At 43.6% G+C, this 14,521-nt stretch overlaps 1 protein-coding gene across 1 annotated transcript in view; it reads right to left on the bottom strand.

Moving 5' to 3' along the window:
- The window catches only part of GMDS (GDP-mannose 4,6-dehydratase), a 685,335-nt gene that overhangs the window by 123,059 nt on the left and 547,755 nt on the right, over positions 1-14,521 (bottom strand). The window contains exon 9 of the mRNA XM_075531631.1: positions 4,147-4,243. Coding sequence (XP_075387746.1) covers positions 4,147-4,243 — 97 coding nt within the window. The remainder of the gene's footprint in view (positions 1-4,146; positions 4,244-14,521) is intronic.

Raw genomic sequence — 14,521 nt, 5'->3', positions numbered from 1 at the left:
GATTGACAGGCAGGGCAACAACAGAACATGACTTCATTTCAGCTCTGATAGGTGGTAGAATCCTTAGCCCTGGGTTTTTCATGTTGGTTTTTCAAGACTTTTCAGAAGCAAGATTCAAGGTTTAGAGTGGCTAAAGCAATGAGGGAAACGATTTCCAGCATATGTTGACATATGCTTCACACAGAATCACAGGTGGCCTCTTTTAGGACAGTGCTGATTTTTGCTGAGAAAGTGCCTTCCTTATGATCTGATTGTCTTTCTTACTCAGAAGACAACATAGAAAGTTCTAGTTCCCTGCAATCTTATTTTAGGATATTTACGTTGTGGAACCGCTGCATCTTCAGCTCCCACAACTGCACATTCAACCAACTCTAGCTGAAAAATACTGGGGCGGGGATTAACTGATTGAAGCAATCCTTCGAAGGTAAGGGGGAGCATAAAGTGTTATTTATACAACATTTATGTTGCATCAGGAGCCCTAGTGCTATAGTGGTTATGCATTGGGCCGCTAACTGTAAGGTCAGGAGTTCGAAACCACCAGTTGCTCTGCGGGAGGAAGATGGGGCTTTCTGAGTTTCTTGGAAACTCACAAGGGCACTTCTACAGTAGGCTTGGCTTCTGGTTACATTGTGTTATATGTTAAAGATAATCAAGAGATGAATTAAAGTATATGGGAGGATGTGCATAGCCTATAGGCAAAAAGGATGGTATTTTATTTAAAATACACAAGCACCAGTGTGGGAGGGTGACATCTCATCCCCCTGTGGATACCAAGGGACAAGTGTATGTTGTAATTCATAGCTCTCCCCCAGATTTTCTTCATGGTCTTTTCTTCCCTGCCAGTCATCCGAGGTCCCCCTAACTCTAAGAAGGACTCATTTATGCTTTGGGCTCGGAATGTCCTTACATGCTGGAGCTCTTGGAAGGACCAGTGCTGACGGAATCTACTCAGGACAAGCGTCCACACACTCTTGTTGTGGTTCGGTGTCGATGAGTAGGTTCCGATGCAGAGGCACCCTAGGTAGAGCCAAACAAAATAGTCCCCAGTCCTGGGCCACCTCACAAGTTTCTTAGGTTGAAGCCCATTGCAGCCGCAGTGTCAACGCTCTGCATGTTCAAGAAGCACGCAGACAATGAGTCTTACACATGGGAGACTGACATGGGAGAAGCCCTGCCGCCCCTCCTGGACTTCCAGGCCTCCTCCAGAACGCAGCTCTCGGTGCTGCTGGCCGTGGCCGCCCCACGCCCAAGGGGAAGCTCCTCGCAAAACAGGCTTCAGTTCCTGCCACTTCCCACAGGAAGAATGTTGTCACCCCAGAGGCGATTCAACAGAAGGCTGTCAGGTTGATCCAAGTGTGAGGAAGCCTTGTTGTTCTAGGAGAGGAGGTTAAAAGTTTATTCTCAGCATACAAGAAGAGCCCACGAAGTGAAGTAGAAAATGGGAGAGGGGTGAAGACAACGAATGCAGCCTGGAGGCATAGGAAGATGAAATGCAGGTCACAGGAAAAACACCCACACTGAGAAGCAAAAGGAGCACAGCTGGAGAGTCGGGTCAGGGGAAAATCCATCTGAAACAGGGCTGTCCTCGGGTTCAGGACACACCCCAACGATTGCTGTCTCCGCCACCTTGTGCAACTCCTCCGGGACAATATCATACAGGATTCTTAGTAAGGTTTACTATTAATTTTAGTCATAGAACAATGTGTGATAAATAGAGTTGTAAATTGCCGATGCATATTTTTCCTTAAGTTATATGAACACTAATAACAAAGTTATCTATCTGATGAAACCTTTCTACCATAAATTACAACATGATTAGTATCTGAGCCTTTTTGTGGAGATTTCTCCTTCTTTTCATTAGGTTACCACTTCACTCTCAAAAATGTTCTTGATACAAATTCACAGCTGTAAGTAACTACCACTGGACTATAGCTTAAACGTCAGAGCATTTGATCAAACCAGTAACCTTAGAAAAAGCGACGGAAACGGCAGCACGTGCTTGGAGTGGGTGCCGAGGACCCACGAGATCTGACGCATCAGTGTCACCGGGCAATGAGGAGCGCCCTGGCTAAGCACAGATTCGAAGGTTTAAAGGGTAAATTAACATCGTTTTTGCCTTTAAGGCCACAGTAAGCCCTTACGAAAAATGTTTTGCTATCACTATGTACAGGAATATGTTTATAAGAAGAATACACTTCTGCTGAAACACGACACAGGCATTTTGTAGCCATGCGTTGTGCTGTTGTCCCCTTTAACACTGTCACTGATGTGGCCGGGACCCCATCGCCTGAACACCATCGCCTGAGTGATACCACTGTTTTGGTTCAGACTTTTGTGTTAGCCGATTTGCAGGCTTGAGGCCAGCCTTTGAATGAACAAAACCTTTGGGAGGGAGGCAATGCCACGGCAGGAAAGAAGATCAGCATGGACTTCAAGAAGTCTTTTCCGTCCAAGCGAACTTTGCTGTTCGGCACCTACATATGCTTTGCATCCATATCAATCCTGCACGTTGCCTAAGTAGGAGTGACAGGCCAGTCATGGCTAACGCCTTTCTAGCCTTTGAAACCGTCAGAGAGAGAAAAAGCCACATTTGAGTTATCGGAGCACTGGAGTATCTGTTGGCTCATCAGAGTTTCCACTTTGAGATAACTATTTATATTTCCGAGCACACAAACCCACGTGGCCTACATGCGCATAGGATCCAGTGATCTTCCCAGAAAAGCAACGTCTCCTTACATCAAGAAATCAGTGCCAATGGACCAGGGCCTGTGCCACCCTCGGTGACTCAGCAAGAAGGGGCTGGTATCTCCCTGGAAGGGGAGTGCAACCTTCTCCGCACACCCACTCCCCAGGAGAACTGTGAACAATGGCTTGCTGTTGGCAGAGACCGGGCCCACTCGCTCTGCCAGGACAATGTACCGACTACACCCCCGTCTCCCAAGAACTGCTTGTTTCTTTGAGTCTTTACTTCCTCTGTTTGACAGTCCACAGATAAAGTTGTCTTCTTCTTTTTGTTTGAAACGGGATATTTTACGGGGCGACTAGTCGCGACTTACATTCACCTCCCAGCGCTCACCATCAAAGTTTGCTCAATCTCAGAACTGTTATATTACAGATAAAATTTGTTCAAATCACAGGTAAAACACTTTCAGAAAGAGTCTCTTTTCATGGTTAGTATGTGTCTCATAGATAATCACCCTGTTTGGACTTTTCTCTTTAGGGATATTGCTTTCTAATATCATCAGAAATACATGTTAAGTTATGTCACCATAGGGAGGGCAGGCCGTGTTAAAGCCATGGAACAGAGCTAGAGTTTGTTATAAATTTAGGAACATAGATGCTATAGTCTAACCAGCCACATAGGTCATTCCTTAGTTCAGGAATTTCCGTATTTAGAGATTTATTCATCCATCCAACATTCATTAAGTACTTGCTTTGTTATCATCTATGACATTAAAAGTCAAGTCCTTATTCTCAAAAATTCCCAGTTAGTAAATAGTATAGTATTTAATAATAGACTAATTTATACTCAGTGTTATACTAGAATTGAATACAGCATGCAATGTAGATACAAAGAAAGAGTCAAAATTTCAGGGCTAGAGGTATATTGCTCAAGTAAGGCTTCAGGGCAAGGACGGGAACAAAGTTAAGTCTTACAAAATGAATAGGTGGGGCTCGGTCCCCAGGTACAGAGCAGGAGGTGGGGGTTAGGGGCATGCGTGCAGAGGAAGACATATCTTGATGTATTTGGGAGACTGGGGTGGCAGATGTGACTGTGCATGAGTGCATACCATCTGGAGAGATGGACAGGCCTCTGGAAACGTGGCCAGGCTGGACCTTGGAGAACCCACAGGTCACTCATGAGAACTGGAGCTCAGCAGCTGCCTTGGACACGAGTCTCCAGTTGTGAGATCAACTGTTTCCTTGGGTGTGTTCTACTCTTGTTTTCCTTTATAGAGCAATGGCTTTGTGGCTGGCATATTATTCCCAGTTCAATCCACTGTGGGACGGTTTGGGAAATGCCTGTGGAAGAATGCCAGTGAGCCAAATGGGAATGTGCCCATCTCCAACGCCAGCCAGCTGATACAGCCGGCTCTGGCCGTGACTCCTGGTGGGTGATGTGGTGGCTTGGGAGAGGCTGCTTACCACTTCGGTGGGTCGGTAGTATTTGAGGTCTACAGTCACATGGATCTTGTCGGTCTCTTTACATCTGCCCACTTCATTTTCATTCTTTCCTTCCCACCTGTAAAGAAGATAAACAGTCAGCTCCTAATTGTCCCGGCACATTTGGCCTGGCTTCCATTTCTCAGGAAGGCTCAGCCTTAATGCAAGAGCCAATTAAGTCATCGTGACCGGCAGGGGCATAGGCAGTCAACGAGCCAGGCTAGGACAGAAGTGCCTTCCACAGCCACTCTGCGTCTGCTGAGAAAGGGCGTTTAAACTGGCCCAGAAAATGGTGATGAGTGTAGATGTTAAAATGAATCGATTAGACTTGCTAGAAAAAGAGATTATACAATTTTCAGATATTTCAAAGATTTCACAGCTTTCTACTATTCTCGATAAAGTCAATTATTATGAATTAATGTCTTTTGTTCTCTCCTTTTTATGCCTTCTCTTCCTTTTGTAGCTTTAGGGACAACCTCCCCCCCCTAAAAAAACCAACCTAAAACCAAACTCCAAACTTCTTGCCATCGAATGGATTCTGCCCAAGGGTGACCCTGCACAGAGTTTCGAGAATGTAAAGTTTGGCATGGGCAGACAGCTTCATCTCTGCTGTGCAGCAGCTGGTGGTTTGCACTGCCAACCTTGCCTTGAGTAGCCCAAAGCTTGCATGGTTGTGCCGCCGGAGATCCTGAGTTTTAGGCTGATTTCGTGTTGATTTAAAAGCATCTCATTGTGGAGTAAGTTTAACATCCCCATTAAATTAATCCATTTGTCCATGCATTACATTTAAGTTGCCTCACTCTGCCCCCGTCTGCTGTGGGTCCCATAAATAAATCTTGGATGACTGAAACCTCCAAGAGGTACAACACTCATTGGTTTGCTTCCTTCTAACAGAGAGCCCGTTCGCATGTGAGGCCTCCTTTGCTGCGTTGGCTGTGCGATTCGGCCTTGTGGTTCCCTGCTCAGCAGCCACCTTTTTAGGCAGTGAGGGACTCCATTTCAGCCTCTGCTGGGCCCTGTAGGAGAGCACAGGGCCTTCAAGACCAGTGCCTCCCAGTGGCTGCACTTTACCCATTTGAGGTTCTCCTTTTTGTAGGACTAAACCACGCTGACCTTGGAATGTCCACAATCTAACATCCAAGTGACACAACTAGATATAATTTGGTTCACTTATTCGATACAAATGAAGCTTCCAGCAAACAGAAAAATAAAAGTCTGACCTATGTTGGACTCCCATGCTTGTTATTCTCCCAGCAAGCGTGCGTTCATCAGCTGGGCACGAATCCTATGTGAACAAGAAATGCGGTGTGTCTCGTGCATCGGGGTCAGAGTGAGTGTGAATGAGAGAAAATGAAGTTCGGGTAGTTACTTGATTAGGTGACTCAGAGAAGCCCCTGGAGGGGCCCAGACCTGCTAGTGTGGATGCAGGATGGGCATCCGAATAACGAACTGGCCCAACAGCTTCATTTCTGCTTAGTCATCCAAACATCTGTCCTCCTCAGTTACTATCTGAACAGCAGCTTTATTTATTAATAGCTTTATTTATTGATTTTTAATTTTAACTTTTTATGGTGAAAAAACTCACATCTGTACAGCATGATACAGGAAAACGTGTGAGCCCTCTGCACCCGCTGTTCCCTTTCATCCCTCCTCCCTCCTCCCTTTGCTCTCTACCTCATCCACTTTCCTCCCTAGGTTGGTTAGTTAGTGAATCAGAATTTATTGACATAGTTTTAAAGGCACCTATTTCATATATCATACAGTGTAATCATTCAAGTTCAACTATATTAAGAAGATTTGTGCAATTATCACCACAATCAATTTCAGGCCATTTTCTTTTCATACTCATTGCTGGTAGCTTCGCATTCGCCTCCATCCTCCCCTGCCATGCCCCTAGGCAACTATCAGTCCAGTTACTGTCTCTATAGATCCTAGATTTCATATACAGAGGACCATATAACACGCAGGCAGGAAACATGCACACAAGCGTGCAAACAAAATACCCCAGAGGGCATCTCAATGGAACACGGAATTCTCGGTGGGCTTCAAGCAAAAGAGAAGACCAGCCCCACAAAGAGGTTCCTGTGACACCATAGGCTGAACAATATAAAACTGCACAACCAGTCACTTTCCATGATTTGTATATTGTCTGGAGCGCGGGGGTGTAGTGGTTACTTGTTGAGCTTCTAACAGCGAGGTCAGCAGTCTGAAACCACCAGCTGCTCTGCGGGAGAAAGATGGGATTGTGTGCTCCTATGAAGAGCTACAACCTTGGAAACCCTGTGTAGTTAGCTGACTTTATCACAGTGGATTTGTTCAGGTGGGACCTGGCCCACGGGCCAGAGGCTGCCCACTCTGGTTTTAGCTGACAAGGTGGTTGGTTTATGCCCACCTCATGAAAGAGAAGCATTGCTTTCTGTTTATAGCAATGGATTGACTGCGTAGCTAGCTTTTGTGCTGGAGTATGATTGGCTGCTACAGATTCTTGCGATTGCTCTCGCAGTCACACGTGAACGGTGGGGATTTGTAACACTGGCTGAAATGGGATAAGGCGAAAGGATGGACTTTTTCACTTGCTGGACTTAGTGAGACTTTAGCTCTTATGGGTAGGAGGCCCCAACACCCTTGCACATCTGGCCTCTTCCTCACAGTGCCTCTGGACTTCCAACTGCCAAATGCTACAGTCTACAGTCAAAATCATGTCTTAGGGCATGGCACTACCATCTACAATTAATATAGTTACTTTTTAAAAAAAATCAACTGTAATCAGGAAATGGCTCAAAGCAGAACACAGTTGGCAAAGCTTTTTGCTTCACACTAGGTCTGTGTGAGGGCGAGAGGGAAAATTCTGGCTAAGGGCCAAACAGCGTTCAATTTACGTGTTAATACAAATACATGAAACATTTGTACTAACACGCTAAAGGTAACAGCTAACTTGTCTTAACAAGTGATATGACCCTAAGCAGAGCTCCAAAGTTAATGAAATGAAGGCAGCTCCACTGGAATAGTGGATTCAGCCAATTAACAAAAATTACTACCCACTAATTTAAGATCAACAGCTCACTGAGCAGGGATCCCGTACCGTCCTATTTTAAAATGAATTATTGGCTCCTAATAGGCATGAAAGAATAGAGATCACTGAAGAAGAACAGAATTAAGAACAATAAGGTGAAATGAGGCGTTATTCAATCCCTTTAAGTAACTCTAGAGCCAAAGTCAACTGGATCAGTCAGGTGTACAGCGACTATTAGGGCTAAAGTATAGGAGGATAGACAACTTGTAGCAACTTGAACCCACCACAGAAGCTTGTAGGAATTATTTTTAAGAACGTCTATTTTACTGAGGCACAGCTACAGGAGCAGGAGGCTGCCAGTGGCGAGAATGTAGCAACGGCCTAAGCCTTAGAACGAAAGTTTCTGGAGAAGGAGAGAGGTTTGCCCCCACATAGCTACTTTTGCTCCCTCCCTACACTTTTCGTTTGGGTTTTTCACAAAAGGAACAAACTCATAAGGCTAAATGAACAGGCAAGAAGTCAGAGGAATCAAATTCTGGAAGCTGGGAAGTGGTTGGATGACTACAAAGGGCTTAGCAGGAGCTCAAGGACGCCAAATTCTGAGCCAACAGTGGGGAGATCTGGACATAACCCCAATTCACATTTGCAGCAACTTTCCCATTTGCTCAGGAAACAGCAGCACAGGCTCTCCAGGACTGACTGGACAGGAGGAGCGACTCTCACTCTGGAGCAGCAGGCTGCCCGCTCCTGTGCCTGCTTCCGCATGAATTGGCAACGGCCTCACCCTCACTGGGGCAAAAGATGAAGGCTTGGTTTTTTAGAGAGGGTAGAACAGAAGGTAACTGCACTAAAGTATATCAGACCAGCAAAAGGCGACCATGTTGAAAAAAAAAGAGAGAGAGAGAAAGAGAGAACTAAGTGAGTGTGTCAGAGTAAATACTGAGCCCTTCCTGCCCTAAATCCCAACTTACTTCCTAGAGTACATCACATCTGTCTCCTTGCAGTGGGCGGGAGGAGAGGACTGAAAGCATATTCCCTAACCAGATCACCCTAGAGCAGTGGTTCTCAACGTTCTGCATGCCGCCACCCCTTGATATAGTTCCTCATGCTGTGACAATCCCCAACCATAAAATTATTTTTGTTGCTATTTCATAACTGTAATTTTGCTACTGTTATGAATTGTAATGTAAATATCTGATATGCAGGTGTATTTTCATTGTTACAAATTGGACATAATTAAAGCATAATGATTAATCAGAAAGACAATATGTAATTATATCTTGTGAAATACATATTACTAATGAGAAATAAATGAAATTTTGTCTTGAAGCATGGTATTGCATGAGTAATGGTCTCAATGCAGGGTACCTGGATGTGGGCGTATTTGCAATGTGGACAGACCTGCCTGGAGACGGGTAGGCCATGTGAAATACGTGTTTTCTGATGGTCTTAGGCGACCCCTGTGAAAGGGTCATTCCACTCCCAAGAAGGTCATGACCCACTGGTTGAGAACCGCTGTCCTATGTTAACAGAATCCATATACGTTTTGGATAGGTTCTGGAAACTTCCGACTAGAATTTTAACCACCACTTTTAAACTTGAGCAGAAAACCAAAGATTATGAAATAAACATGCAAGAAAAACCTTATCTATGAAAGAAAGAAATCAAAGGAAAATAAATTGAACTTTTTAAAAATCCAACAACAATCAGCTTGGAAGAAATAGAACAAATAGGGGGAAGAGAATTTTAAAATAAAATAAGACAGAAAATTTGGAAACATGGAATTTAGCAATTGAATTATTAAAAATCATAAATTAAATATTCAAGAGAAGATTTAGATAAAGTTGAGGAAATCTTCCAGAAAGTAGAATAGAAAGATGTACATATGACAAAACAGAAGGAAGATAGAATGATTCGAAGATTGGCTTCTAAAACAAAACAATCAAAAAACCTGCCGGCCATCAAGTAAATTCTGACTCATAGTGACCATACAGGACAGGAAAGATGGTGGTTTCGGATTGTTGATCTTATGGTTAAAAGCCCAATGCCCTTGGGAGATCAATATAATTTCCAGAACACGCAGAGGAAAAAATAGAGTAAAGCAAATACCTTGAGATAAATCAAGAAAATGGATCAGAGCAGAAGAACATACACTTTCTTTGAGGAGCCCAAGTGTGTGAGTTTGGGTAATTTAGAGAAACAAATCCACAGAAACTCATGTATAAGAGAGAGTTGTATATAAAGGGTAAGTGCACATCAAGAAAACATCCCAACCCAGTGCTGCCCAAGCCCACAAATCCAACATTAACCCATATGTCCGACACCAATCCACAAAGTCCTTCTCCAGCTCACAAAACACATACAATGATGCCGGCTGCAGGAGTAAAGCTGTGTCAGTGAACATGTAAGCATCTCAGCACTGGCAGGAGTCTCTGCATGGCTGCTCCAGAACCCAGGGCTTCATCAGGGTAGGTCCACGTGGCTTCTCCTCAGGGATGTCTTGCAGGAAGTGAGCCTTGCCAGCTGAAGCAGGGAACTGCCTAGGGCAGCTGCACCCTGGTCCAACCATCAGAAAGCAAGAGACCCAAGAACTAGAAAGTGAGGTTCACCGAGCTATTTATCCCTCTGCCGTTCAATTAATCCCACATGTATTTATCGGCCAGGGTGGCACAATAATCTTTAACTATCTCACCAAGGCTCCTCAGAGTACCTTCAGTAAAGGACAGAACTAGATTAACCTCCCAGGAAGCTTCCAAACATTAGGGCAAAGAGAAAACCTGACAGATTTCTAGAGAGAACAGACGAGGAGCCAGAGCAGCTGCAGTTTCTCCCAGTACCCCTGCAAACTAGAAGGCAAGGAAAATCTTCCAGATTCTGAGAGCAAACTACTTCTAATCTTGAAATAGATAAGCAGCCTTATTATAAATTTTGTGGACATACTAAATATATTTTCAGATAGATTTCATAACAAAACATTTTTTACTTCCCATGCATCCTTCTTTGGAAACTAAAATTTTGCTTGATGAAACTAAGAGTTTTTTTTTTTTTTTTTAAGTATGACAGGATGTAGGGATCAGACTCAGGAGAGCAGAGAGCCCTCTAGAGTAGTGGTTCTCCACCTTCCTAATGCCACGGCCCTGTAATACAGCTCCTCAGGTTGTGCTGACCCTCAACCATCAAATGATTTTCGTTACTATTTCATAACTGTAATTTTGCTACTGTTATGAATTGTAATATAAATATCTGATATGCAGGATGTGTTTTCATTGTTACAAATTGAGCATAATTAATACATAGTGATTAATCACAAAAACAATATGTTGTGAAATATGTATTTCTAATGATAAATAAATGAAAGTTTGTCTTGCAGCATGGTGTAGCATGGGTAACAGTCTAAATATAACAACAGTAAACGACATTGCTACATTTTGCAACAATATGCTGCATAAAAAGCCAACTCAGTGTGAAGGTTGAGATAGCTTCTTTCTCACCAAATCAGTATATCTGCATGTGGGCGAACCCGCCTGGAAGCAATAGAGAAGCGGTGTCTTGGTTCCTAAAAGCACTGGAAATATGTATTTTCCAATGATCTTAGGAGACCCTGTGAAAGGGTCATTCCATCCCTCAAAGGGGTCGCGGCCCACAGGCTGAGAACTGCATCTCTAGACGCTTATGAAGGATGAGTCCAGACTGCATCAGGTTGGAAGTTTCTGGTGTGAGTGTGGGACAGGGAGCTGAGAAGATGCAGAACTTGTAGTCGCGTCAGTGGAAAACTCATACGGAATGAAGCTAAGGGAGAAGCAGGAAGTCATTAGCTCAAAAGTGAGCAGATGAGCATTAGACAGAAAAGGGAAAGAAGTAAATCATGTTTTGCTCGAATGAATACCACTTATCTTTCATAGTGGGACACTGAATACTGAGCTAACCCAAACTGAACAATGACAACATTCTCTGAATGGAGGGTGGGAGGCAAGGAAGACACAGATAGAAAAGCCGAGTTTTGCACAGGAACAGGTCAGTAGCTGGTACCCAAGTGGGAAAAATCCTGAACTGTTAATAAACACAAGCTATTTAGAAACAATGGGATAGATACCAAAATCATCAGCTCAAAGAGCATAATAGGATTTTTAGAAGAAGAATAGAAAAAAATAGTGCTGAACAAAAACCCGTCTTGAAATAAATCAGCAAGATTAATCGGAGCAGAAGGACATGCATTTCCAGAAGGAAAGGGCCCACCGAATGACCAAATTAAGGGAAAGGACTAGATGGGATAATGGGGAGGAGTGGGGGACGGAGGGTGGGAGATGGCTGAGGTTTACGAGAATCCTTGTAGAATAATTAGAGCTTCAATTATGTGCTAAGAAACTACAAACAGAAACATTAGAAAGGAAGGAAAAAGCTCAAAATAGGAATTCTACAAGACGCAGACAGAGGACTATGGATTCTCCATTTTCAGCAGACTCCTCCCCCTTACATAGTAGGAAAAGGGATTCTGACTTCTAGTGGGCCTCTGCCCCATCCAGCTCCCATAAAAACCTGCCAACTTTTAGCCCCTGCTCTCCTCCCAACTGGCCTTGTGGAAAAGGGAGAAGCTGATATTCTGGAGCCATCAACACTGCAGATCAAGTTTCTCTCGACCACAAAGGAAATCACCCCCCAGGTTGAGTCTGCATAGAGGGCCCAAGAGACACAGAGAAAGGGCAGTTTGTAGAGGCGTTCCACCAGAACCACCCAAGGGACCAGGGTGGAGGCGAAGCTGGAAGCGCAGTTTTTGCAGAACGATGGGACAGAAGGCAAGCTGGTGGGAGCTGAGGCGGCGTGGGGAGTTGACGAAAGAAGATCTTGTGCAGAGCGGGTTCTCAGAAATCTTTCCACAGAGCAGGGAAAGGAGAGGGGAGTACCCAGAGGGAAGGCATATTTGAGGGACGGCATTTTTACAAAGCAGGAAATCTGGAGTGTTACGATGTTGTGATGTGGATGGTAGAAGGAGAAAGAAGAGATAACTCGTTGTTTGTTTCTTGAGAAGGCAGGAGGCTGATCACCAGAGACCAGGAGCTGCTGTCTCTGAGCAAGATAAAGAGCAACCTTTCTAATAGGGCAGGAGATAAGAGGTAAGGAAGAGGACAGAAAAGGGCTTTGGATGCTCCCGTAATCACTATTTAAACATAAAATTGAGTGTATTTTAAAAAAAAGATAGCCTGGTCTAAGCTGGAGAACCTTTTACCCGCCAAGGGCTATTTGGATATTTATAACATCATCTAGGGACCATACAAAATTATCAATGTAAACATTAGCTTGTCATATTTAGTGAAACATTTATTTATTTAATTCCATTTTATTTCACGCTAATTACAATCACACAATTCAATAGTGAAATCCTCTCAAGAAGGGATTGTGCAGTCATCACCACCATCAACTCTGGAACTTTTACTTCCTTCTTGTATGCGTTGATGTTGACTCCCGATTTATCCTACCCTCCTCCTCTGTACTCCCAAGCAACCATCAAATCAGCTACTGTCTTAGTCATTTTACCAACCCTGGTTTCCCTATACAGATAAGCATACAAAGCAAGAGCAAACAACAAACAAGGACTCGGCAACAAGGATCACATCAAACGAGTATAGATCTCAACATAAGAGAAATCAGAGAATGTTAAACATTTAGGAAAAAAATCACATTGGGTTCAGAGAAAGATCCAATTACATCATGCTACATTCCAGTCTAAGTACAGCTGCTAAAATCCACTTTATACTGATTTTGGTTTGATATTAGGTCTGTGTACCTTGAGGATTCACCAGGGACTCAATCCAGGTAGGGACCTTGAAAATGGGTTTTGGGCTACACTCTCATCCATAGCTTTTTGCAAACCAAGTGTTTAGAATTTGAGCACTGGTACTATTCTTGTCTCCAGGTTTGGATCTTATCATTTGCAATCCTTGGATCACATAACTCATGTGCTTCATCCCCGTGGACTCAGTTGACACCTCACTTAGACGGTGGCTTGTTTTGAGACAAGTCTTTAAGAGCCCAGACACTATTTTTCATGACGTTATTGTTAAGGTGCCATGGAAGCAGTTCCAACTCATAGAGACCCTGTGTGTAACAGAACGAAACACTGCCCATCCTGTGTCTTCCTCATAATTGTCCTTGTGTTTGAGCCTGTTCATCCAACTGTTGTGTCAATCCATTTTGGGGAAAGTCTCCCTCCTTTTTGCTCCCTCTCCACTCTGCCAAGCACAATGTCTTTCTCCAGGCACGGGTCTCTTCTGACATGTCCAAACTACGTGAGACAACGGTTCCTAATCTTGCCTCTCAGGAACATTCTGGCTATACTTCTTCCAAGACAGATTTGTTTGTTCTTTTGGCAGCCAATGATACTTTCAATATTATTTGCCAGCACCATCATTCAAATGCATCAATTCTTCTTCAATCTTCCTTATTCAATGTCCAAATTACACATGCAGATGATGTGATTGAAAATACTACAGCGTGGGCCAGGCATATCTTATTTTTTCATGATAGCTACCCAAACATTTAATTAATACCCTAATGTGGTGGCTAGAACTGCTTCTCTTTGGTGAGGCGTGTGATGTTTTATACAGCCCAGCAGGTCAGGCATGCCTCACCCCTGGTCTGTGGGCTTGCTCTGGTATATAAAGAACTAAGCTGCTTACAGGACCCTTGGTGGCACATTGGCCCGCTAACTGCAAGGTCAACAGTTCAAAGCCACCTTGGGAGAAAGATGAGACTTGCTACTCTTATAAAGAGTTACAGTCTCAGGAATCCACAGAGGCAATTCTACCCTGCCTCACAAGGTCACTATGCATTTGGAATCTATTAGATGGGAGTGAGTTTGAGTTTCTGACTTAGAAGCTGCGTACAGGTCTTTCATATTGCTGTGGAAATGTACCCTTGGTTGTCTAGTCTATGTAAATATGGATTCTTCCATGCTATCTGCATTAATGAAGACATTAATGAGCTCAGAGGAAGAGTTCCAGAAGTGATAAACCCAGTCGTTATATTGTGGTTATGGAATAACCCTCAGTGACCACAAAAATGCAACATTTGAGCCCATTATATGGACATTTATGTGGAAGGCACTTCTTAGATTAGTGACTACATTTGTTCTATGCTTCAGGGGTCAGATATCAATGGGCACCTCATAACTGTTCATTAATGAATCCATGCCCCAAAAGTTAGGTAGGTGTAGTAACTTGCAGCTTATTCATTAAGGAGAAAAAGAAGTTTAAAGGGCTTAAGGAATTTATGAAATGCCACATGGGAAATTGTCTTCCAAGCCAAGATTATAAAGCAAGGGTTTCTGGCTACCTCGTCCTGGGTTCA

This window comes from Tenrec ecaudatus, chromosome 1 (assembly GCF_050624435.1).
Source record: "Tenrec ecaudatus isolate mTenEca1 chromosome 1, mTenEca1.hap1, whole genome shotgun sequence".
Classification (NCBI taxonomy): domain Eukaryota; kingdom Metazoa; phylum Chordata; class Mammalia; order Afrosoricida; family Tenrecidae; genus Tenrec; species Tenrec ecaudatus.
The sequence above is the reverse complement of the archived record's forward strand: the minus strand, read 5'-3'. Positions and strand labels throughout refer to the sequence as shown.